General features: G+C 41.6%; 2 protein-coding genes across 3 annotated transcripts; one reads left to right on the forward strand and one right to left on the reverse strand.

Annotated features, from left to right (window-relative positions):
- Positions 1-2590: 2590 nt before the first annotated feature.
- lactbl1b (lactamase, beta-like 1b) lies at positions 2591-8843 on the forward strand. Its single transcript, XM_061218772.1, has 3 exons — positions 2591-2855; positions 4918-5023; positions 7185-8843. Exons 1-3 carry the CDS (start codon positions 2591-2593, stop codon positions 8161-8163), a joined length of 1350 nt encoding a protein of 449 aa, XP_061074756.1. The 3' UTR covers positions 8164-8843.
- A 2031-nt stretch (positions 8844-10874) lies between these two features.
- Positions 10875-16375, reverse strand: nmur3 (neuromedin U receptor 3). 2 transcript variants are annotated; one of them, XM_061220542.1, is made up of 3 exons: positions 15984-16375; positions 13992-14605; positions 10875-11937 (listed from the first exon to the last, which is right to left on the reverse strand). In XM_061220542.1, exons 2-3 carry the CDS (start codon positions 14599-14601, stop codon positions 11549-11551), a joined length of 999 nt encoding a protein of 332 aa, XP_061076526.1. In that variant the 5' UTR covers positions 14602-14605; positions 15984-16375; the 3' UTR covers positions 10875-11548. The 2 variants fall into 2 exon arrangements, with proteins under 2 accessions (XP_061076526.1, XP_061076525.1); XM_061220541.1 differs by having other exon boundaries at positions 13992-14920.
- Between the last annotated feature and the right edge of the window lie 11153 nt (positions 16376-27528).

A 27528-nucleotide genomic window follows, 5' to 3' on the forward strand; every position in this document is an offset into this window, starting at 1 on the left:
CAGTTTAAGGTGATGTTCTCTGCATGCTAAATTTTCAGTTCAGCAGCCATCACTGCCGAAGGGGCCATATTCAATCATTCTTCAGTAGACATAGTGTCTAACTAAGAATTAACTGCTCAATATTATTTAAAGGCTGCAATCGTGGTAGGCCCCAAATCCACCGTGTGGGTATAACAGGATAGTGTTGGAAAAGATAATTATTCAAACTTAATATACATCCATTCAAAAGGCAGTGATCATTCTGTATCTGCCGCTTCATCACATATTGCACATTGTAAAGCCTACTGAGATACCAGCTGGTGCTGCTCCAAGTGTTGCCATGTTGGCAAATGGACCTATATTTATTCATTAATGTACCTATTGAGCAATTGCTTTGATGGTTGTAATGTTGCGCATTCACATTATGCTATATGTGATATATTTGGCACATAATCATAAATATAAAACTTTCTTCACAGAGACTGCCTGCCAACCGTGTTCCAATTTTGGCGTGAGGAAATTAAATCCATGTATGCAATCAATTTTAATGCGCTGAGTTAAAGTGAAAAAACATTTTCTCAGTGGAACTGTTTGGTTCAATTTGAATGCATTTATTTCTACTTTAGATTCCATCCTTGTCTAATCACTAATTATTGATGTTGAGTGAGAATCAGTTGAAAGAACACAAATCAGGGGAACATATTCATTTTGTGTTGTATAGAAGTAAAGATATTAAAGGTACTCTTCTCAAAGCAAGGTGCGTTGTTTTCCATTTCTGGCGTGATTACCTGTTTACCTTGTGCTTTGAAAGCCTGCATTTGGTTTGTACTGTTGTACAGAAAATGCAAGCCAGGAAGGAAGGTGTTGACCGATATACTTCATATTCATGATTCATATCCAATTACTCAGTCAAGAGCGGTATCATTATTTGTTTTTGTAAGCAAACTATAATGTATTCTAATTCATGAAGCAGATTTAATTGGGTACTGTTTTGGTACTGTACTGAATGACTGAATGCAATTTGGTACTGCATTGAATGACTGCAATAATGAGTTTCTGCTGTTATTATATTTCATAATGCTTAAGGGAACTAATTTAATAAAAACATGAAGATGTGAATTTACTTTGCATTGTCAGAGTTTCTTCGGCAAGAAAAAAGTAATGGGTCTCTATTGAGAGAAGAGGCAGCCCTGTCTGAATATACATTTTGTTTTGTGGATGTGGCCACTGTACTGGATATTGTGCCTGAGCCCTGAATGGTAATGATTCAGGAGTCATTGGCCCCGCTCCCCACTGTCAGGGTTTGAGCTGAATGTCAGATTTTTCCCCTGTGCTTATGTACGCTCACCAAGCACTTTATTATGAACATTTTTACTTTATTACACCTACTTATTCATGCAATTATCTAATCAGCCAATTGTTTGGCAGCAGTGCAATGCATAAATCATGTAGATACGGGTCAGGAGCTTCAGTTAATGTTCACATCAACCATCAGAATGGGGAAGAAATGTGATCGAAGTGACTTTGACCATGGAATACAGGGCAGTTGGTGGCAGACAGGGTGGTTTGAGTATCTCAGAAACTGCCGATCTCCTTGGATCTTCACATACACTAGTCTCTAGAGTTTTCAAAGAATGGTGCAAAGAAAAAAAATCCAGTGAGCAGCAGTTCTGCAGACAGAAATGAGAGTAATATGAGTAATGAGAGTCATCAGAGGAGAATGGCCAGACTGGTCAAAGCTGACAGGAAGGTGACAATAACGCAAATAACCACACATTACAACAGTGGTATGCAGGGGAGCATCTCTGAACACACAACGCATTATAATATAAGTGGATAGGCTACAGCAGTGGAAGTAAAAAAAGTCTAATACCTAAATACCTAATACCTAATGAAGTGCTCACCGAGTCTATGTCCTTCTATATACTCCTTCCAAATGCACCCACAGCAATGGCACCATATGTGTGAGACCTGGTCACTATTCTTCCTAATACTTACCCTGAATAGGGATGTTTGGTGGAAGCAGCCAACACACCAAGATAACCTGCCTGTAGAACATAAGAAATAGAACTGGGCCCACTTCATGCTTTATGAACAGGGCTGCAACAGACATAACAACCCACCAACCCACATTTCATCAGTTGTACGCCAATATTCACAGACAATATACAATATATTGTACCTTGATATTTGGTTGTTTGTCTGAGGTCTTTGGTTAATCATTCAGCAATGTTCTTCACATACAGAATGCTTTCCTTGGATGTTGTACAAATGGAACACATTATTAAGTGTTTAGAATCACTGGCATCCAGACTGTCACATCGAGTTCACTGAACGGACACTGTTTGGTACCTTTTTTTATCTTTTTACATTACATTACGTCACATTAATGGCATTTGGCGGACGCTCTTATCCAGAGCGACATACAGTTGATTAGACTAAGCAGGAGACAATCCTCCTCTGGAGCAATGCAGGGTTAAGGGCCTTGCTCGAAGGCCCAACAGCTGTGCGGATCTTATTGTGGCTACACCGGGGATCGAGCCACCAACCTTGCGGGTCCCAGTCATGTACCTTAACCACTACGCTACAGGCCACATTAACATCTTAATAAATGTTTGCCCCGCACAGGATAGCCAGCCTTTCGAAGATCTTCCCCACGCTGATGCTTTATAAGCTGTGGGAGGAGGGGAAGGTGGGCTCCCTGGACGACCCCCTGGAGAAGTACGTGGAGAACTTCACCATCAAGAACCCGTTGGGCAAGTCGCAGCACTCTGAGCTGAAGTACGTGACAGATGGGCTGATCTTCCTGGACAGCGGGGAGGTCCAGGTCCAGTCCTCATCTGTCACCTTGCGCAGGATGGCCAGTCAGCTGTCCGGTAAGGCTCCACACCCACTGGCAGATCACTAATTATCTGGGACAAATATTTTTTGATTCCTGCAACTTGCTGAATCCTGTTTCCCAAAACAGAATTCCGACCGTCAGTCAGTAATCCAAAATAATCTGGTCGTGATCCGTTTGAACAGTGAATTGTCCAATCAGTGGTTTGAGTATGTTGGAATTGAAACAGTGACAATATCAGGACAATGTGGTTGATTTAAAAAAAACATTATTGAAAAGGGCTTTTTTTTCATTTTGGAGTTCCACGCAAATTAATGTTTATATTGTGCATCTGTTGAAAAGAATGGATAATGCGGAGGCACTCTTGGTGATCACTCTCCTCACATCTGTTGATTGCCTAAAATTAAAGGGGAAAATAATAATTTATGCCGGTTTGGAATGTACGTCAGTACGTTACTTAGTGAACACCACAAGCTTTTCCCGTTGTCACAATTTCCCTTTTAAACTTCAGACAGACTCTCAGCTTTCTGCTGTATACTTCACACATTTTCTTTATGGACAGAATATTTGCAGAATCTTTTCCATGGGAATGTATTTCAGAGTTAAACGATTTATCTTCCTATTAGGTAGAGTTATCCCCTTCCATAATTGGCACGTACCATTCATCACAATTCCAAATTCATAGAGAGGACGAAAGGCATTAAGGTCAGCTTCTGGTATTTCAGGTGTGTCCAATCTTATCCAGAAAGGGCCGGTGTGTGTGCAGATTGTTGTTTTAGCACAGGACTAAGACAGCTGATTCTACTCATCAAGGTCTTGATTAAAGACCATGATTAGTTCATTAGTATAATCAGGTGTGTTACTGCTGGGTTAAAACAAAAACCTGCACCCATGCCGGCCCTTTTAGGATAAGATTGGACACCTCTGTGGTATTTGATGCACCCAGGCATGTGGTGCTTCAGAGGGATTTAAGCACAGGGGCATAAATGCAAGCCAGCGTTAGTCTCTACAGTAATCTGTGCACAGTGTCTGCTTCCAAACCAAGAAGAACCGAAAAGCATCATCACACTCCTCTGCATAGATTTAGAAGATGCATAGATTGCTGATGAGGTCTCTTAAGTGATAATCTTCCACCCCTTCCTTTCTAAATCAGTCCTCCAAATTGCCATTTCTCTGATTGGCCAATCTAATCTAGCTTTACAGTTCCCTTCCCCTTCAGTGTGGCTTCAGCCCCGAGCAGAGCAAGCACAGCGTTCATTGATCAGGTCAAGAGGAGGTCAGTGTTGGCAGTAAATACCACCTCCTGGACTAGATCAGGGTATCACACTGAGTCAGGCTGATTGGCATTGGAAGAGGGGTTTTCTAAAAGTTTATTGAAGAAACACAATCAGGAGAATGAGGGGATGAAAGGCCTGGTGACTCATTCTGTGTCTTTCTATTGCCAAATTTTGCACTGTTATCTTAACTCACAAACCTACATTTCCTACCAATCCCTTACCTTTGTATCATTACTAGTCATTATGTTTAAAGGCCATGGTGATAATTTTAGTTTTGGTGGATTTAGCAACATCTGTGGTCAGTGGTGGTCACAAAAGATTGCTTTCTCCCTCCAAATACTCAAATTCCATTTGAAATTAAGCTATTAGCAAACAGGAACACATTGATTGATTATTTTTCATAGAAGATAATCCAGCGGTAGTGTATTTTGGAGAAAGAAGACTGCCTGACACCAATATTGAGCAACAATGGATTTTAGGAACTTGGTTTTTCACTTTTGACATGCAAGTTACTGTGCGTGAGTCCATGATTCATCACATTGGAAATGTTGCACCCGAAAACACAAGTGGAAATGCATGCACAGTAAAGGAGCAATTTCAGAATGCAAATCCATTGAATCAATAGGATATTTATCAATTGACATACATCTGTTTATCAACCTTGTATGTCCAGTGATGATATGGGGATAAAAAGGGACCAGTAGATAAGCAGTTGAACAATACTGCAGTTCAGATGGATGTGGAGTTCAGGAGACTGCCAGTAGAGTAGGCATGGTTTGATTATGGATTTGTGAATGTGTCTGTCTTTTTGGTTGATCCCAGGATTGCCCAGGAGGCTTAGGGCCACCAACCTTCTTTGGAAGGGAAAGACCCAGGCAGCCATCAGTCTTCTCCAGGATGATGTGCTTGTGGCAGATCCAGGCACCAAGTAAGACCCATTTTCCCCATTTTCTGCCATCAACATCAACAGTAACATCACTGGAACACGCAATAATGTTGAATTCTGAATGGAGACACAGGGTGCCTATGTTGATCATTTTAACCCTTGTGTAGTCTTAACATTCTGAATACTTTGTTGTACGTCGCTCTGGATAAGAGCGTCTGCCAAATTCCATTAATGTAATGTGATGTAATAAATACTCCCCAAACTAAACTCAGCCTTCACTAAGCTCCTACTATAAAACAGCTTAATTGAATTTTAAATTTTAAAATCTATTTTGCATGAAGAAACAACTTGCTACTCATCACAAACTTTGTCATCAAATTTCAAGTAGAAAAAAAACAACATTTATGGGGTTTTCTCTGCTGTTAAACATAGTGGTGGATCATATTCTATCCTTAAGACAACACAAGGGTTAAAGCTCTGGACAAGATCTGATTTTCATCTAAGCCACAAGAATAGACAAACACAATGTACTGAAGCTAATAACACACAATGATCATGTCTTTATTGAATACATTCAATACATTAAACATTCACTGTGCTGGTGGAAAAAGTAAGTGAACCCTTGGATTTAATAACTGGTCAAACCTGATTTGGCAGTAATAACGTCATACAAGTGCTTCCGGTAGCTGTGGATCAGACCTGCACATCGTTCAGGAGAAATTTTGAACCATGCTTCCTTACAGAACTGCTTCAGCTTAGCTAAATTCGTAGGATGTATGGTGTGAACAGCTCTGGAGGTAATTCTGGAGGTAATTCTCTGACTGGGCCATTAGTATTTACTTCAATGTTTAGGGTCATTGTCCTGCTGCATCACCCAACTTCTACTGAGCTTCAGCTGGAGGACAGCCACCCTGACATTATCCTGTAGAATACCTTGATAAACTTGGTTATTAATTTTCCCATCAATAATGGTAAGCAGTCCAGGCCCCGAGGCAGCAAAGCAGCCACAAAGCATGTTGCTCCTTCCACCATACTTCCCCATTTTCATGTTGTAATGCTGTGCCCTTTCTAAGCCATACGTAGTGCTGCATTTTCTTCCTGAATAATTCAACCTTAGTTTCATCAGACCACAAAATGTTTTCCTCCGTAGCGTTGTGGAGTGTCAAGGTACTCTTTGGCAATGTGTTGCAGGGCTTGGTTCAGTTATTGCAAGCCAGAGATATGTTACTAAATATTAAATGTTATTTACTTTCATTGACTTAAACACTCTCTGTTTTGATACGTTTGCTCACCAAAAATTGAGTGGTCTGATACGAAATGTGCTATGTTCTAAGTGTAAATACCAGGAATTAAAAGCTGAAATTCTGAACTGTTGTCTCATGTTCATATTTTTATCTGAACCCCAGATGTATTCAGTGTATTGCAAAAACAATGGAATTGGCCTTGCTGTTCCAATACCTTTGGAGGGGACTGTAGCTCTTTAATCTCTCGCACACCCAAAGATGAATGAGTATAATAAACCCTATTACAAGCTTCAGGTCTTTTCTGAAATATATTTTATACTTTTCTGAGTTACACAAGTGCAAGTCTTTCTTCATAGCTGCCTTCCAGCTATCCTGCTATCCATCTATAATATTGATAGCACTTCATATTTATATACTACTGCTCATTAAGTAATGAAAACAATTACATTAAACATCACATTTAAAGCAAATAAATCATACACACATCTTAATCATCAAATGCAAAGAGCTGTCTACAACTCCAGGCATGGCTGTTTTCTGTTGAAATTAGCTATATGTAGTTTTATGTGGTTTTAAATACTCCAGTCACACTTCAATAAAAGGCAGCTGGTTCTTTTAATTGAAAAAATCTTGCTTTGTTTCAGTTCCTGGATACAATGTCTGACCAGTCTTGTTGGCCTTATGTACTATTTTCCATTTTGCAATCCCATATAATAGTTTGCAATGTTTTTCAAAGACTCTACTCATGCATTACTTATACATGAGTACCACATGAGGAAGCTTTAAATGGACAGATTACAATGGATACCTTATTTTCGTGAACATGACGTTGGATAGAGTCTGTGGTATTGTTAATTAAAAACATGATTATTTTAATAAAACGGTCAGCACAAGGTCTGGGGTATATTTAGCAGCAGGTTTGGCTGTTGCTTACTGTTTGTACTGGCTCCTCTCTGCAGGTGCCACTACAGTAACCTGGCCTTCTCTCTCCTGGCTCATGTCCTGGGGGAGAAGGTGGTGGGTCTGGACTACCATCGCTGGATCTCTGACAGCATCCTGGACAGACTGGGGATGGAGGACACAGGCTTTGACATGACCCCCGGGATACAGAGCCAGATGGCGGTGGGTGTCTACGCCAGCGGGAAGCCGGCCCCTCTCTACGACCTGGGCTGGTACCGGCCGTCAGGGCAGATGTTCTCCACGGCTGCTGATCTGGCCAAGCTGGCCATGATGCTGCTGGGCGCCTACCACCGCAAGCTCCTGGAGCCAGACACGGTGAAGACCATGCTGACGCCGCTCTTCCGCTGCGAGAAGGACTACTTCGCCAACCGCACGGGCACGCCCTGGGAGGTGAACGAGCAGCTGGGCTACGAGGTGCTGCGGAAGGACGGCGACCTGGACGGATACTCGGCCACCTTCTCCCTGGTGCCCCGCATGAAGCTGGGCCTGGTGGTGCTGATGGCGGGCACCAGGCCGCAGGGCCTGGACGTTGTGGCCAAGGCCTACGGCTACATCATCCCCGCCATGGAGAGGGCCTTCCGGGACGCCCGACGCGTCCTCGTGCCTCCGCCCAACCCTACCCCTTACGTGGGCTTCTACACCTACGGAAACATCACCTACTACGAGATCAAAGCCGGCCCGGACAGGGTCCTGGTCATGCAGCAGTTTGGACCCCAGATCGAGGATCTCATCCCCAAGAGGTACAGAACCATAAAGCTCACCTTCCTGGAGGACCGGGTCTTCAGGGTGGTTTTTGAGAAGGAGTACCCCTGTATCTTACAGGTCAGCACTGCCTCGGTGTCCCTGGAGGCCCAGGATGGGCAGCTCTTTAACTTTTATGTTTCGAACAAGAAGGGCCTGTCACCCGGCTTCGATGCACCAGGCCTGAACACATATAATGTGGTCCGGATCGCCTCTAAGCCAGATTTCTCAAACTAAACCGCCTTCCAAGGGACTATGGCTGAAAGTTCTATGACTGGCACAACCTTATGAAGTGGTGGGTTGATAAAAAGGGGGGTAAAGAACCAAATACCAGGCTACAAGCACAGGGATAAGGAGAAAGCTTAACGTCAAAGAAGGGTCCAGTGGGTGAACTCCTTATGACTTCTTTTACCTGTCAGATATTCTTCCTCACATGTCTGGTGCACATTGTCAATGGTATTCATTGGTTCCCTTTGTCATCTGCCAGACCCTGTGGTTTTTATTACTCTACAATGTCAGGTGTCCGTAGGTGTATTGTACAGGTAGCTGCAGAGAGACTGTGCGGGTTTGTGTGGGCCTGCGTTTGGGCTGTGGAGTGGGCCTCCAGTTGGGACAGTCCTGTGATATCCTGCCTGTCCACTGGGAGGAGGCTGAGAGGATATGGATAGCTACCCGTACAATGCTCACACCTTTTGTTACCCAGCAGGTCCCTGTGCCAGTCTAATGTTGATGTCACAGCTGAGTGAGTGGAGCAGAAAATGACCAGAGTACGACTTTCCTGATCATAATTCCACTCAGTGAAATAGATCTTCTTTCTGCTCTCAATAAATAGCGCAAACAGATGTCTTTGCCAAACAGGGAAATGAGGATTTGATTTGATATTATTTTCTATTTATGTGTAAAAGTGTTCTGCTTCTTGCCACCAAATATGTATCCCAGAATGCATTTCCCCAAAGCTTGTTAATTTGCATTGTGTGAATGTTGGGATCACTGTGCTTTTTGTCCTTTGATGTGACTTTTCCATCCCAGATCTTGTGTTGAGATCTGTAATAAAAATAACAAATGACCTTTTTTATCTCCATTAAATGCAGCCCCCTTCAAAAGATTGACAAATGATTGTGCAAGTGACCTTTATGTGGAAGAGACGACTCAAGGTATATTCACTTATTTATATTTTTCCGGCAGGTGATAAGCATATTAGATATACAACAGTAAATGAGTCAAATGTATTACTGTTGGAAACACAACAGGTCTGTATATTCATCTTGTATCACTGTGATTACAGTTGGAAACATACAGCAGGTCTGTGTATTCAGCTCGTACCACTGTGATTACAGTTGGGAACATACAGCAGGTCTGTGTATTCAGCTCGTACCACTGTGATTACAGTTGGGTTTCATTATGAGTGCTCGTATATCTGGTGCTCACTTCAAGTATTTCTAGAATAATCACACAATTACTCAAATATATAAATATACCCATCAGATAGAGCAGGTGTAATTGTCAAGAAAATTGCTTGAGCCAGGAATGCGTTAAAAAGACCAGAATATGACAAAGACACTGCTATGGAATAAGAGAGTGAACATCCCTGAGGAACTCTAATCCAAACTCATCGTACTTCAGTCTGAGTTCTGTCAGCAATTCCCAATGTACCAGCAATTTGCAAGGAAGAACATGCATAAATTCTCAATCAAAATAATTGATGCCAAGTGTACTTTCGGCAAGCACTGACAGATGGGTCTGAACCAAATACTTAGACACGCAGGATTATTTAACAAACCCCACTGCCAATTCGGGAGAGTGTTTATATCCAAGGTTATCCTCCAAAACACGTAATGTAGCCAGCCCAAGGAGGGGCAATAGGGGCTTGCAACCCCCCAGTATTACAGTACAAGACAGGCCAAATATCTCCCCAATAATATAGCATGATCATGAGAAATTGCATCTAATAAAGATGGGAGGTTTCATGATGTGACTGTGATCTGCAAATGGCACCTTTTTTGTCATAACTACCCAGCTTTACTGATTGCTGATCTGTTGTATTCTTCCGTTTGAATTCAACAGAAATAATGTATGAAAACATATCCCCGGACCCCCCCTTCAGGGCCACAGTTCTCAGGTGTATGCATTTCAACCCCAGCGATATTCAAACTAAAGTTACGCCCTTGAGCCAGCACCATATCCTACAGCCAAACTCACAGAGTGGGGCTGGAAGAAGAGCATCAATGCGCGGCTTTGGCATGTAGTCCACAGGGGGGGAGTCAACACAAACGACATACAGATGAGGAGACAATCCTCCCTTGGAGCAATGCAGGGTTACAGGCCTTGCTCAAGAGCCCAACAGCTGTGTGGATCTTATTGCGGCTACACCGGGGATCGAACCCTCGACCTTGCGGGTCCCAGTCATGTACCTTAACCACTACGCTACAGGCCTCCCACTTCCTTTTCACTCTCCTCTGAAGCATGTGATGTCACACACTGGTTATTTTCGCTGACACTTTGAGACTGAAGCAGACACTCCATATGCAGCTCTAGTCACACAGACAGACAGACAGACAGATGCCATTAATGTAATGTAATGTGATACAAACAAGCTTTCAGTACTTTAATTTCCTATCATCTTAAGGCCCTTCTGGCAGTTCCTTTGGGCCTCCTGTTGAGATCCACTGATGTACAGTATCAACGGAATGGAAAATGTCTGTTCTGTATTGGTTCAGTATTGCTAAAACACAGCAATGTAATTTCTAGCAAGGTTTTATGCATGGTTATATATGTTCCATTCACATTTTGTTTGTAATAATAATAATATCATGTTTATGCCAAGAAGGCAAACATCAGTCATATGCTTCATGTTCTTATTAAAAATGGAATAAATATGTGTATCTTACAAACAGGTGACGACAACAACGCAACTGTCTTTTTACGCAATTTAATATTGTTGACCCTATTTATCACATTATAATTGGGGTTTACCACACACATAACATAACATAGTTATTATATGATACAACAGATTTTCATCACCAAAGCAAAACATATTGGAAAATAAAATGTTTTTGTTTTAGTTTTGAGTCAGACACTCTCCAAAACAAAAGGTCGCCACTCTTCAATTTGTCCCACAAAATTATTTTCTAGTTAATATAACCATCCATTCAGTCTATCGAGACTTTGAGAAGAACGGTGCCCTGTTCATGCCAAGAAATCTCAAAACATCCTCCTGGGTACGCCCATTCCCTTTCAGATACAAGATGCGGGAATAAGATAATTATACGAGTCACAGTCACAATCTGCAATTGTATTGTGTTTATACAGTAAACATGTTCAATTTGCTCACTAAGCACAGTACGCCCTGTTTAGACTGCTATGGAATACCCTGTCCAACCAAAAGACCACAGTGAACAATGATATTAACCAATGAGTTCAAACCATATGCCCTGCTTTCAACATCTGCATGCTTTTTTTAAACATCTCCATCCTCAAATCCCATTAAGATTCTTGTTGCTTTCTCATAGACATAATTAATACACTGTGAAACAAATAAGCCACAATTCACAACATACATCCATATTTCAAGAGAAAGAGACCAGAAGTGACAGAGAAAGAGTAAGGTTGTGTCTCGGTTTCAGACGTCAGTGTGATCCTCCTGTTCCCAGCAGCCGTTGGAGGCGATGCAGGCTGGCACGGGCCTGAGGTCCCCTGGCTGAGTGCTGGTCCTGAGGGCAGAGGAGCCCTGGGTGATCTTGGATAACGGCAGAGAGGCGGTCCCGCAGGCAGAGCTAGCGTGAGAACGCATGCAGATGAGTTCGCGGAAGTGCTCTCTGAAGCGGGTGGAGAGCAGGTTGTAGATGATGGGGTTAATGGCTGAGCTGAGGTAGAAGAGGATCCCGGACAGGATGTGCACGTACTGAAAGACCCTGTGCATGAGATCCGTCCAGTGCGTCACGAAGCTCCACAGCAAACGGTCCACGTGGAAGGGGGCCCAGCAGATCGCAAACACCAATACAACGATGGCTGCGAAGAGAGACAGAAGGGCCTGGTCTGAAATAGCATGCAGCGGTTTCACGTTTCATTTGGAGCTCTCTGGGTGGTGGAAAGTTTGCATTATTTTTTTTGTTTTTCCACAGTAACTACAATCACCACCAGATGTGAGCACTCTAATCCATCGCTCTTTGAAATACTCGCAAGGTTCCTTCTGACAGGGGCAGCAGAGTGTTTCATCATAGGGCATTTCAGAGCTGAAACGTCTGTTTCTGGAAGTAAATACCAAATATTCACCATAAGGAATTTGATTAGGAGGCAAGGTGTATTCGCCGCAGAAACTCTTACACAGTTCTGTAACCACAGTGGCAGTCCTATAAGTTGTTTAGTGTGATGGTGAACTTATGTATGTATACCCTATACAAGGCCACATCATAAACTCAGGACTAGTGCCATTTTACCTTTGTCTGTCTGTCTGTATGTCTTTGTGTGTGTGTCTGTGTGTGTGTGTGTGTGTCTGTGTGTGTGTGTGTGTGTGTCTGTGTATGTGTGTGTGTGTGTGTGTAAGTAATGAGAAATATCTGCTGGTGCAAATATCTGCACAAATCACTGCTCAAGCACAGCAGAATGACAGGTGAGTGCCCTCACTCACACAGGTTTTAAATAATATGCATGTCACGTTTCAGGTCTGTCTTGCCATGCTTTATGTTTATTCATTTTGTCTTAGTCACGTATTGTCTTATCATGTATTATGTTAGTCCAGGTTTGTCATGTTGTTTAGTTTGTTTCTTGTTACGATTTATTTTCTCGTCATGTCTAGTTATGTTTCGTTACGATTATATTACCTTGTTACGTTGAGTAGTTATCGTCTTAGTTTCATTTAGTGTTATGTTTTGATTTATGTTTATTGTTACGTAGACTGGTTACTGTTTACACTTTTACATGTCTTTCCGCAAACCTTGCGTTCCGTCTTTCTCTCTCTCTCTTTCTGTCATTCACTCCCTAATTGTTTCCATTTGTCTATTTACTAAAACTACTAAAGCTAGTAGTCAGGATTGGGTAGAACTAACAAACTAATCATGTGTTCATGTTACCTTACGTTTCTCTTGCATGTCATTTACTAATTTACTAATGCTAGGGCAGGATAGGTTTATTACTAATGATTACTAATTACCTTGTTAAACTTGTCATCCATCGCACCTGTTTTTCATTTCCTTGCTGCTCTCTAACTAATTGTCTACACCTGTCTACACCCGCATTTATAGCCCAGTCGCACTACTGTTCTTCATGAAATTGTCTGCCTCTTGTTTATCAACACAACTCTTGAGCATTATTTACTGATTGATTCACGTTACGATCCAAGCCTGTTTCACCGACCATTGTTTATTGATTTCTGTTTCGTTAACCATCGTTTGTTTTTTGACCACGTATTCGCCTACCGTTTTTGTACCTTTGCCTCGCTGATTGTTTCATGGTTTCGACTTCCGCATCACCCTCGACTACGACTCTGCCTGCCGTCCGCCTGTACTTCTGCCCCGCTGACGGCTCTCCCGCTACCGGACCTTCCTGCACGTCTACCGACTACGAGTTTGCCTCTTCCCTCGGCACCGTGCTTTTTGTTTGTTTACTGTTTGTTTGGCTGGATCTACGTGTATGGACTTTGCTTGTTTTGACTACGCTTCTGGGATTCGTCCCGAATAAAGCCCTGACGGGACTTTATCTAACCATTGTTTCTGAGTCGTGCATTTTGGGTCCAACCCCCACGCACCCGTCTCAATGCATGCTTTTATTGCGCAGTAAAGCAGTTGTCTATGGACAGATAGACATCTGCCTTATTTTCTTCTTCATTGCCACAAACAGACAGTATCAGGAGAGAGAAAGGGAGTGAGACAAACAGACAGTATCAGGAGAGAGAAAGGGAGTGAGACAAACAGACAGTATCAGGAGAGAGAAAGCGAGTGAGACAAACACAGTATCAGGAAAGAGAAAGGGAGTGAGACAAACAGACAGTATCAGGAGAGAGAAAGGGAGTGAGACAAACAGACATGCAGTGAGGTATTATGTGGAGCAATAAAGAACTAACTCACAGAGCATATTGGTGACCTGCCTCCTCTTCCTGCTCTCCAGGTTGATCTTCCAGCTGGTGTCAGAGCTGCAGTTCTTTCCCAGGGTCCCCTGCGGCTGCCTCCTCACGTGGCTCAGCCGGCAGCATATGACCACATACAGCACGCTGATGACAGTCATGGGGACCAGGTAAAAGAGGACCGTGGTGACCTGGATGACCAAGTTGTAGATCCAGCGCGGCTTCATCAGGCTGCAGGTGGCCGACTCGGCCACCTTCTGGGGCAGGTACAGGTAGTAGATGCCGTGGAGGGAGGTGTTGGGCACGGCGCACGCCAGGGAGGCCGCCCACACCGCGCCGATGACCCGGCGCGCGTGCTTGTTGGTGACGGCGTAGCGGGTTCGGAGCGGGTGCACCACGGCCACGTACCGCTCCACGCTCAGCGCCATGACGTTCAGCACCGAGGCGAAGCAGACCGTCTCGAAGAGGAAGGTCTTGAAGTAGCAGCCGCTCTCGCCGAAGGGGAAGGGGTAGTTCTGCCACAGGTCGTAGATCTCCAGGGGCATGCCCAGCAGGAGCACCAGCAGGTCAGACATGGCCAGGCTGAACAGGTAGAGGTTGGTGGGGGTCTGCATCTTCCTGTATTTGGAGATAACCGCGCAGGTGAGGAGGTTGCCGGTGACCCCTGTGATGAAGATGAGCAGGTAGGCGATGGAGACGGGGAGGCAGAAGGACGACCTCTTGGGCCCCAAGATGTTCAGGAGGATATCGTCGATCGTCAAATGCCCGTAGTCCCCGCTTATGTTTGCCGTAAGGTTACAGAAAGCCTGCCCGAGCTCTGAGCAGTTCTGCCAAGCGTCCGCTAAGCTGTTGTATTCCATCTCAGAAGAGAGTGCTTTTGCACAAAGCCTGAAGTTAACAAAGGCTGTCTCTGCTTGATAGCATGTCCTGGTCCTGTGAATGTGGAAAGACAGATGCTTTCACAAAGGCATCATTGTGTGTGGACCAACACTTGGGCCTGTGAAAGTACTATATATATATATATATATATATATATATATAGTCACCAAGCAAGTCACATACAGTGCACACAGTGCCCTCCATAATGTTTGGGACAAAGATTATTGTCTTTATGTCTAGATTTGCTTTTGATTTGCCACAATTGTAGATTTGGAATGACACAATTCTCAGATTTGATTAAAGGGCACTTGTTTTTATACATTTTGTTTTCTCAATGTAGAAAGTTTAAACATCTTCCCCCCATTTCATGGCACGGGCATGTTTAGGACACATGGCTTCACATGTGTTTGAATTGCTCAGGTGTGTTTAATTGCCTCCTTAATGCAGGTAAAAGAGAGCTCTCAGCATCTAGTATTTTTTAGGTTGTTCAGACCATACATCAAAATGGGGAAGAAATTTCACTTTGACCATGGAATGATTGTTGGTGCCTTGGCGTTTTTATTTCACTTAAGTTCATAAGCTGCCGCCTAGATCGCGCTGTACTTTTTAATCCTGCTTGTTAATATCGATGGTTGAAGCAGCGTACCAAAACAGCGCACAGTTCATAATGATACCGTGCAAAATGTATTACACCTCGGTGAATATAGCAATGTATAAATAGTAAACATTCTAGCGGAGCTAATTGAGTAATTCTCTCCAATCAGTCAAGTAGCACAATGTATAGCCTGAAGAAGATATTATTGTTTAACCATATTTTCCCATATTTAAACCAATAATAAACATAAATCACGTTATCACACCTCGGTGTCGAAGCCAATTCACATAATCGACATGTCCATTAACTAAAATGTTTAATTTATATCTGATATTCATAACAACTGCTGTTCTAAACTCTTCTGATTATATGACTCCAATTCCCGCGAGTGCGACTACACCGATACTGAAGTGGAAATGTGGTGTTTCGTTATTTTGGTCGTCAAAAATGTAGGCAGTAATGATTTTCACAAAAAGAAACACATTCATATGCATCACTCGTTTCACTTAGAAATATACTCACAGTCAAGCAACACTTGGTAAAACGCAAACTATGAAACGACTAAGCAGAGTGGTCCTCGTCAATATCTGTTGCAAGACCTTGGGTCTGCGTGACACTTATCCGCGGAGCTCAAATCTTATTTCATGTTCTTTGACGTGCTTTCTCACTCACGATAGGAAGCAACTCGTGCGCTTTCATCAATGGTTAAAAATTAGGTTATCACGGGATCCGAATAAAATAAGTGAGAAAGCGCAATATCAATCCACTTGCAATATCAGTCCACTCGCAAAAAGCCAGATGAATGGAATTTTAATCCCCGCCCTCGTTCAGATCCCTTCGTTCACACTCCAGTACCACAGGCAAGCCATCAGTGCGGACGCGATGTGGTGATTACGTTTCCCCACCACCGGCACCAATATGTTCACGTGAACAATCGTGACTCACTACTAGCTGCCTGACTTTAAATGCTTCAAACTACAATGCAGAAAAGTAGCCTACGGTTAGTGTGCTTTTATTAGTGTGCATTAGTAGTTTATTCATATCCAAAAGATGCTGGCAGACGATTTAAGTTCTAAAATCATCATCCTCGTGATATTATCCATAGACCTGGTTTACTTTTTGAAGTCAGAGTTAAGAGAGACAATCTGTTTACAAATAGCAAAAGCAACCCATGTCTGTTAATGACTTCATACTGAAAAAGTATTGTATCGCATTTTATGCACCTTTTAGACAAAATAAGTGAATATTCCACAGAAAAACCATTACATGTTCTCCCTATTTTTAACCCTTTAAGTCTCACAGGCTGGTGAAAGCGTTCAAACTCAGTAGAATTTCTCAGGAGGAATTATCACTGTTGTCCGTTTCGTTGTTGCATACTTGTACATATAAATGCTTTCATCTAAGTTTTGTATAGGGAAAACACCGTGGAACATCGTGAGCTCACGTAGCTGTTCTGACCATTAACCGTAATGTAGTATAGGCGTTCTACCCAACCGTGCGCAATCAGTATAACTTCTGTCCAGCAAAGAACCGATTACGTCCATGTTATTAAAGTGACGACTGAAAAGCATTTTCTATTCTATCTATTTAGATAAAATAAATAAAAGTGAGGAATTTGCTGTTCTAATCAAACGTTCCCCTTTTAACAGAATAACCCAGAAAATCTAAGTAACAATCAGACACTGTGCAGGTTCTGCAAAAGAATCCTGGGATGGAGAAGAGCAGGCTCTTCTAAATTGAAATCCAATCAGGACTGAGAAAATAACACCATGGGCTAACTGTAGTTATAGGTGCCAAATATCAAACAAAAGATGATTTTCAAGAGAACAGCTCTGGATGCTTTAAAAAAATGTTTCCGTTTTAGCACTTACAGTGAAAGGAATTGTTGTAGAAATAAGAAACACGAAGGCAGTGAAAGCAAGAGGAAGAGGTAGAGGAAGAGATAGAGAGGAGAAGGAGGAGGATGAAGACAAGAACAAAGAAGGGGGGCAGCCAATAGACGGAGACATATTTCCGACGATATTACAGCCACTATGGTGGACCATGTCATGTAATGATGATGGAGGCTGAGCAGAGAGTCCAGCCCAACCTGAGTCACGACACGGTAGCATCCATAATAGGGACATTTAGACTGGAGAACAGGTAAGACTTCAACTTTCTACACAAGACTGTACCTATGTAATTGTTGCACATCATTCTGTATCACAGTACAATACAATATAGTCCTACAATATTAGGTCTGCTCCACAGTGAACATAAAAAATAATAATTGTGCTGTGAAGTACGTGTAACATTTTGATGTTACTGTGTTACGATCTCCTGAGGGTGGAACATCTGTTCACCCATGAACAGGAACTGGTCATTGTCACTACAGTGTTGGCAAACGACACCGTCCACCTACATCAACTACGAGAGCACATGATCGCAGATCACACAACATTCCACAATATGAACCGTGTCAGTATATCGCCACACTGCAGCGTCTTGCAAGCAGCTGTACAGGGTTCTGTTTGAGAGAAACAGCGTTAGAGTCAAATACCTTTGCTATGACTATGTGCAAGTAAGCACTATACTATACTCTAATACAGTAATGGCAGTAGATTGTGTCATATTGGCACTGCATAGATACATTCAGACAAAGCAGTATGTGCCAGAGGCAGGTGCCATTTTTGGCAGCCTTATTTTCCCATAGCCAGGGATGACATTGCTTGTGATGTGGATGAGGTGATGAGGCCAGGATCTATAAGCCATCCACCCCATCCCTTACAATAGTATGCCATTCATTTTGCTTCTCTGAGTTTACTGTAAGCTATTGTAATGATTACTGTACTGTAATTCTACCTTTCCTTCTGTTTTTTTTTTGTTGTTGTTGTTGTTGTTATCAAAACCTGCAACAGCCGAAAAATTGGCTGTATATATTTTTCTCTGAAGCCTTTTTATTTATGTGTTCATTGAAATGTGAGTAGATGTACTGTCCTGGAACAATCTTTCACAGACGCCAGTATGAGAAAATCTAAAAGGTATGCAAAGTACTAAAGACAGCAGTATTTTGTGTAAAGTACATCAGTGTGTTGTTGCTGCTTTAAAAGAGTAATTAAAATGATGCGTGTGTGTATAATTTTGTTGCAAAAATTCCATTTTGAAAAAGGATTGTTAGGTTTTGATTGCAAAGTTTAATTTTGCTATAGAAGTGAGATGTTTATCTCAAAGTGTTGTGTCTTATTTGCGGCTCGCTTGTAGAGTTTTGACAAAACGAGCCAAATTCCGCAACAAGTGTGTAAGCGATCGGAAAAAACTGTAACGTACGCTGTACGAATGGGATGAAATGTGACCACAGGAGGGCGCCAGAGAGCGCACACAGGCTCTGCTTTGCTCTGATCAGTGATACGTCTGCAGTCGACACTTCAGATGGACTCACGTGCCTGCAGCGAATCTTCAGCAGGAAAAGATTTATGAAAGCGTGGGTTTATCTTACCCTAATGGTGAGGAACTGTGCGTCATTTATCAGGGCAGAAAAAGTACACAGTCATTTTACACAGTACCATCTGATGACAAACCCAGACATAAAACATGGCTCCAGGTGTTAATTTCCTTCCTCACAATCACAATGTGGTGCAATAATTTTGATGATTGCTGAACTTGTCAAACCTTTAAAAAACATTTATTATAGCAGAGCAGCCGGCTGACCCTGGAGCCATCTGCAATCCCCCCGCACAGGTAGGGGCTTGTGACAGTCTGCTGGCTATCATCTACCTATCTGAATACAGCGCCAAAACAAGAAACACATTCACCATATCGATAGACTATGTGAACTAAACTGTGTATACTTTTGCATTGCTTTGATACAAAAGGCATTCAATGACCACTTCTTCCAAAATTCATGAATACCTCTCTCAGTCAGTGTTCACTACCAGCAGGAGTCTGTACAAATACAGAAAAGTTTTAGATTTTTTACATTTAGATACTCTGTTCAAAACAGTTAACTTTCAGTTCAAACCCCAACAAAATTCTGATCACTGTGAATGGAAATATGTTGCATTTTGACTGACAAATGAAACTATGTTTGAAATACGTAAGACAGATCATTCTGATTTTAGCAGAAAGTTTATTCCGTGTTTTTTTTTGCAGCCTTGTTACCATCTATACAAAAGTGGTCATACTTGAATTGAAATGTGCATGTATATATGGAAAATATAGATGTAGTTATCACTGAAGTGATCTTTCCACTATTACTGCTGTATATGTACTTTTTCCTTGGTGTATGGCAAGAGATAACATTTGGTGTGATGTTGATGAAAATCTATGGCCAAATGCAGAGGACAGGATGGATGGGCCAGGCCAACTTATGATACTGATAGGCAGACAATATATGTGCGAATTACTGTATATAGAGAAAATATTACTATTTGGTATGTATGTGTTATTGATTGTAATGTATTTTGAGTAATTGATTGTATTGTATTTTTATTTTCTGAACTACAGTATGTAGTTCACTGTGTACACTGTGAGAACAAATGGCAAAATACAGTAAACCCAGTGAAGAATACTGTTGCTTTGTGATTTGTTTCTTTATCATATATTGTTTTACATTGCACAGCAAAGATTGTTATTCTGGGTTTCTGATACAGTAAAACATTCATTAATTTACAGTTTACTGTAAATTTACCACACTCAGTCATGACATCTATTGTGAGAGGCAAACCAACAGATCAAAAGTTTCTTTAGCTGCTTGGCTTGAATTATTTGCATATGCAAAAATAGAGGAAAGGGAAACACATAATATATGTATTTAGCAATGCTCCAAGTTGTTTGTGTTTTGTAGTTCATTGTACATTGAGTGACAAAGTAGTCTTATGGGAGAATGCATATGCTATTGTTACGGCAGCATGAGTCACTTTTGGGTGAAATATGAAGTTTTGGTGGTTGAAGTGCATTTTGCACCAAAGGTTAACTGATGTGCTCAGGTGCATGTTTCAAAAGCACACTGTGTGAAGAGTTTTGAAGAAGCGGACATGGTATTGAGACAAGTGTGAAAACGATTGTAAAAAACTGCAAAAGCCTTCCTGTGTAAGTTAAGGTCAAATATGTTTTGTTTACATTCGTGTCTCTAAGGATTTAAAATACAGCTACAACCGTCATGCAGTCAGTTACAGTTTAACAAAATAATTTTGCATGTAAAACCTTATCAACTTGTAAGATTGCATTACAGTTCCACAAACCAAACTGATGACTGTGAGCCAAGACAGTTTGGTGTTATCTGTAACAACCTGCGTCATAGCGAGAGAATCCCTCTCTTTATTTCTTACATTGCCCTGGGAACCTGGACAATAGACCAAGATTTTGCCAATTAAAAGCCAATTCAAAATAATTCAAATGAAATATTAACTCTTTTTGCCAATCACATTTGATCTTGACCTTGAAATGAAGGTCAGGGTGTGTAGATGATGAATCATAGCGAGCTGTTCAGTCAGAGGGAGAGAAGCAGTGTCTAGTAGTCCATGTGTCTGAGGAGACCACAGGTTTGTGTACACTCTCCTGAATTAGCAGCTGTTGTCAAGATGGGTCAGACCTATTGTATGTGTGGAAACTCTGTAATAGAAAAAAATAAAATTGACACAATGCCTATTTTGCTTGACAAGTGAATGTTTTTATATAAAATAAATAAAATTAAGAATAAGGACAGCAAGGCAGTCCTGTCTTGCGTTGTATTCAGACGGGTGGGTGGCAGACAGCCGGCAGGGTAAGGGAGGTGATAGTGGCTGAGAGAGGGCCACAGTGGGGATGCAGCCCCTGCAGTGGGAGATTGCAGATGGCTCCACACAGCCACCCGGCAGGCTGCTCAACAAATCTCTCCAAGTTCAGCAATCTCCAAAGTAAATGCGCCGCACTATGACTGTGAATAAGGAAATGAACTCCTGAAGCCATCTTTTGTTAGATACTTTGGCTTAAAGCATCTACCAGACCAAGTGAAGTGTAGATGCTTGAAGGGATGGGCGCTCAAAACACACACCCTCTGACACACGGAACTCCATCCTGTTTCAGCTGGGCTCAATCGTCCACCTGCCAACCTGACCAATATACACCAGCCAAACCCATCCGTTCCGCTACTTCGGGACGCCTGGCACCTCCCCCTCGCCACACTTGCACTTCTCGGTCACGACTGCTGTCTGTTCTGGATCTTCCTGTGGATGTCAGAACAGCAGAGTCTCTGACCACTTTCAAAAGCAGACTGAAGATTCATCTCTTCAGGCTGCACCTTTCCCTCCCTACCTCACCACCAAGATTAGCCTTGTGCATGCCATAGATTATAATGGCACTTATATATAGTTATACACAGATATTGTTGTATTGCATTAGATATTGTATTGTTGTACTTGGAGTATTCTAGCTGCCAACTGTGGTATGCTAGTTCATAAGTTGATGTATTCTTCAAGGGTTCTGATTGTATCTGTATGGTCATGCTACGACTCAGAACCGTACTGTCCTCTACGGTCCTCTTCCTGTGTTCGATCAGAACTTTGTTGTACGTCGCTCTGGATAAGGGAGTCTGCTAAATGCTTTGTAATGTAATGTAATGTAATGTAAGGTAATGCCTACCTGCCTACCTGGCAACAGTCGAATTTCGAATTTGCAACATTGGAACCATTACTTATTATGTGCCTGAGGAAAACACATATGAACACTTTTGTTATTTTCCCAAAATAATTTGATAGTGTTGACTGTGAGGGACTCCACTTAGCTATCTGCATTTAAAATAGGAAATTATGTCCTACAGCATTCTATGGTCAGGTAATGGTCCCGGCTTCCAAATATTGTCGCAGAAATATTTTTAGTAAAGAACAAATTTAATAGTAAAAATGTAATAGTATATAAACAGTTTGATTGTAAAAACGCAGTATATTCCACATCTTTGAATTTGAATACCTGCTCCCCCAGGACAGGAAACTCACTGCCAAAACAATTTTAAAACTGAGTCAGGCCCAGGATTATTATTTGTATTTACTGTGAATAACAGCTTTTTCCTATTTTTCCTGTATTAATAAATAATGAATGAATAAATAAATCATGCCTGCTGGTATTTGCGATGGAGCAGTTATGACCTTAGGTGCGATAAAGCTGTCAGTAACAGCCCTGGTGGTGCTAGGCAGGCCTCGGTGCTGTATCTCCACTTTCCTACATTATAGAGATTAGATAAACAAAGTGCTCACCTGACCGCAAAGTTCACAGAGAAACCTTTACATTAAATATGTCATTCAAATGACCCAATTTGTATAATATTAGAATGGATATTTTGGTAAATGCAAATAATAATAAAACTAATATTTATGAAATAATAATAATTATATACATTCACCGAGCACTTTATTAGGAACATTTTTATCCAACTACTTATTCATGCGATTATCTAATCAGCCAATTGTGTGGCAGCAGTGCAATACATACAATACATACATGTAGATACGGGTCAGGAGCTTCAGTTAATGTTCACATCAACCATCAGAATTGGGAAGAAATGTGATTTGTGGAATGATTGCTGGTGGTAGACAGGGTAGTTTGAGTATCTCAGAAACTGCTGATCTCCTGGGATTTTCACACACACTACTCTAGAGTTGGCAAAGAATGGTGCAACCCCCCCCAAAAAAAAAAAAGAAAATCCAGTGAGCAGCAGTTCTGCAGACAGAAATTCCTTGTTAATGACAGACGTCAGAGGAGAATGGCCAGACTGGTCAAAGCTGACAGGAAGGTGACAGTAATGCAAATAACCACACATTACAACAGTGGTATGCAGAAGAGCATCTCTGCACAAATGTCTAATAAATACCTAATAAAGTGCTCACTGAGTGTATAGATATGTTACATTTCATATATTACATTTTCATTAGTGCAAAGGGCACTTCAAAAATCACATCTGAGCCAGAACAATCAACAGCCTGTTTAAACAATAGAAATAGTATTTGTGAGGGAGCTCATGAAATGGCCCAGATCTAATTGAAAGGATAGAAACAGTGGCTGGAGTCACGTATTAATGGTCTTTTTATGGAATTGAATATGTATACATACCTAATACCTGACATATGCAACATTATTTCACATACAAGATGCCATGTGTAAATGATATTTAAATCCTGACAGTTCTTTTATGAAATTGTAATTTATTTGGATGTTAGCAGTTCTACTGAATGTTAATACAGACAGTATGCATTGGTCTGAGTACCATCAGACATTGGTTATCGAAGAGTGCAATGTCTTCCCTGTAATACATCAATCATGTGATTTCTGCCACTCATAACCTTTGCATTGACTCTTGCACTTTTAGTTTTACAAGTCAGAAACTGGGGCAAGAATGTAAAAACCATTTTACAAGCCATCTTTTACACATATACTGTATATGTTTTTATAGACACCCTATATCATAATTTGTAACAGTGTCCACCTGCAGCCACTGCAGACTAAAATGGTCATTTAGAAAATACTTATGCAATACTTCTGCGTCGCTTCACAGTCGCATTTAACAGTACTGTGAATTCTGCAATCATTGCCAGAAGTTAGCTCAGATAATGTAAGGGAGTTATCGATTACTGTTACTGTTCTTTCTTTTAATATTTTCTATATACCCAATGTGTGTACTGATTTGCTCATTACAGCAACTTCCTTTTCAAATTCAGAAAGCACAGACATTCCTGCACACTCCTTTGAGGCATGTGATGTCACACACTGCTTATTTTCACTGAGACTCCATGTGCAGCTCTTTCCCGTCAGACAGACATACAGACAGACAGACAAACAGACAGTCGTACGCACAGTCATACAGACAGACATTCATACACACAGTCATACAGACAGACAGACAGTCATACAGACGGACAGACAGTCATACACAGTCATACAGACAGACAAACAGACAGTCATACACGCAGTCATACAGACAGTCATACAGACAGTCAGTCAGACCGACAGACAGTCATACACACAGTCATACAGACTGACAAACAGACAGACAGTCATACACACAGACAGACAGTCATACACACAGTCATACAGACAGTCATACACACAGTCATACAGACAGACAAACAGACAGTCATACAGACAAACAGAGTCATACAGACGGACAGACAGTCGTACACAGTCATACAGACAGACAAACTGACAGTCATACACGCAGTCATACAGACAGTCATACAGACAGTCAGTCAGACAGATAGACAGTCATACACACAGTCATACAGACAGACAAACAGACAGACAGACAGTCATACACACACACAGACAGTAATACACAGTCATACAGACAGACAGTCATACACACAGACAGACGGACAGTCATACAGACAAACAAACAGACAGACAGTCATACAGACAGTCAGTCAGACAGACAGACAGTCATATAGACAGACTTCCCATTCTCATCCTGTGATACACTATAGCCAGTTATCCCAGGGCTGCAGGCCAAAGTGATGCCAGACTATGGAGCCCGATTACAGACTAGAAAAGTGCCTTAGCTGGATTCTGCCACCCAGCAGCACCATCCAGTCATTATTCTAATTGAATACCATTTTAATAGCAATGACAATGTAATTGATAATTATAGTCACCCTTGAAATAGGCCAAATATCAACAATGGTATATTTCAGATTCAGGCCTAACAGTTTGGGCTCCAGAGTGGTGCCGGGGGTAAGCATGCTCACCACCTCTATAGGCCCTACAGCCTAAAAGGTCACAAGTTTGAGCCTGGAATATTTCATTAGCTGGCTGGGACACCTACCTGTGTAGTGATGTTATTGTGACTTTTGTACTTTTACATTACATTACTTCCAGCAGCAAAAGCATATATTCCATCACAGATTTAGCATATTATCTACATTTACAAAATAATAATATAATAATACCAATACAGTAGCCTATAAAAGAAAAACGAATTATTTGATGTGTGTTCAATTTCATTTTTAATTTTAATTTGCCAGGTACTGTGACATGACAAGACAGAACGAAACCTAAAAGTTGTATTTTTTTTTCATCAATGCCATATTTTCAGTTGTTTTCTGTTGCTAAATATATGGCAAAGATTAAATATTGACAAAATATTCCACATGAAGGATCTGCTGACTTTAAATCACTCAAGTAATTGATGACGATACGTGATACAAACAAGCTTTCAGTAATTCTAGTAATTGTAATTGCTTTTCAGGGAAATTTCCTATCATCTGAAGGCCTCTCTGGCAGGTCCTTTGGGCCCCCTTTTGAGAACCACTGATGTTCAGTATCGATGTAAACGGTAAATGGAAAATGTCTGCGTTTACATAGAGCCTTTATCCGAAGAGCTGTACAATTGGTGCTTCTCATTCAGCCGTTCATACACACACTCACACACCGACAGCGATTGGCAGCGATGCAAGGTGCCGACCAGTTCATCAGGAGCAATTGGGGGTTAGGTGTCTTGCTCAAGGACATTTCGACACACCAAGGGCGTGATCGAACTGGCAACCCTCCGACTGCCAGATGACTGCCCCCATATGATGTAATAGAATAGGTGATTCCATTGGATATTGTTGGCAGGCACAAAGACGATACATGTTTCAGAAAATAACCATTACGAAACAACCCCAATACACTTAAATATTACACACGCATGCACCTAAATATCATAGACACACGCGTGTGTGCGCATAATGAGACCCTCCACGCTCAGTTTCATTTTTGAATACAGACTTCCGCTATGAAACCTATATTTGGCTGTGGGTGCCCTATCACTGAATGACTAACAGCACAGTAAATCTGTCCATACCACAGGCAGTGTGTGTGGACCCCCAGGGCAGTTTTGTCCAGCCTTCAATTCCGTTGAAGTGACTTCATGAGTTTTAAAGGGAAATAGAGAGGTAGATAAATGATTGTATAACCTCAATTGTATATACAGTACTTTGACTGTTTTTGAAGCACCGATGATCCGTGACCTCATTTGTCACTGAAAGAAATGCATTTGCCGTTCGTATTTTGTATCTGAGGCACCAGGGTGTCGCTCTGAATGGTTGATCATTTACTCCGATCTTGTCCTAGTGAATGCCGTTCGCCCTGTTTAGCTTAACAGTGTCTTCTCCTCACTGTTCCCCTCCACATCCAGAGAAACTACCGCTGCTCACTTAAACTCCCTGGAAACAGCAAATACGCATATAATTTACCTGACAGAAATAAACCAATGTTCTAGGTGAATAGGTTCACATATATCTTATATATTTATACATTTATAATATTATATATTTCATATCTGTGCTTGACACCCCAAAGATTATAATCACAATATACACTATATGGCACCAGGGGACAGAGACATATTTTCCATCATTGAAACCGCCTGATCTTTGGTTATAGCCAACTGCTATATTCTATCATAATAAACTGTTTTTCCCTTTTTTCAGATCATCCAAGGTATGTGGTTTGCATGTACGCTGACCCGGGTGGGTACCTCTGGGAGAACCAATTCTTGTATTGGTCTCATATACAGGTTTGAGGTAACACTGTTAGGTGAAGGGTTACTCACTGGGCATATTCAGTAGCCGGATATGCAGCTGCTACGGGACAGCTGTTTGTGTCAGTGTGCAGATGGATCCAGGTGTCATTACATTACATTATATTACAGGCATTTAACAGACACTCTTATCCAGGGCGACGTACAGTGAAGTGCAAATCAAACCCTGGGACAAATGTGAAGAGGACCCTAGAGGAATGTACGGTTCCAAGTCCTAGTGTGACCACATAGATACAAATTTAACCCTTGAAGAATACATCAACTTACTAACTAGCATACCACAGTTGGCAGCTAGAAGACCCCGAGCACAACAATAACTATACATAAGTGCTATTATAAACTATGGCATACACAAGGCGGTCATTTCATACAAATGACAGAGGGGTCATAGTGCAGGATAGTTAGATATTTATATTCTCTCATCGGGAGTAACCTTAGTTAAGGCTCACTGGTTCAGCAGTTGCATTCGGTTCCCGGATTCACATGAATCCTCACATTACAAGATTCAAAATGAATGAAGTCAGAGAAGATTGTTTTTCCCTG

This window comes from Conger conger, chromosome 14, assembly GCF_963514075.1.
Source record: "Conger conger chromosome 14, fConCon1.1, whole genome shotgun sequence".
Classification (NCBI taxonomy): Eukaryota; Metazoa; Chordata; class Actinopteri; order Anguilliformes; family Congridae; genus Conger; species Conger conger.

Coding starts and splice junctions, on each gene's coding strand:
- lactbl1b (XM_061218772.1), top strand. CDS start 2,591: ATGTTTGCCCCGCACAGGATAGCCAGCCTTTCGAAGATCTTCCCCACG. Junction 2,856..4,917: donor GATGGCCAGTCAGCTGTCCG/GTAAGGCTCCAC, acceptor GGTTGATCCCAG/GATTGCCCAGGAGGCTTAGG. Junction 5,024..7,184: donor GTGGCAGATCCAGGCACCAA/GTAAGACCCATT, acceptor TCCTCTCTGCAG/GTGCCACTACAGTAACCTGG.
- nmur3 (XM_061220541.1), bottom strand. CDS start 14,847: ATGGAATACAACAGCTTAGCGGACGCTTGGCAGAACTGCTCAGAGCTC. Junction 11,938..13,991: donor GCAGGTCACCAATATGCTCT/GTGAGTTAGTTC, acceptor CTCTCTTCGCAG/CCATCGTTGTATTGGTGTTT.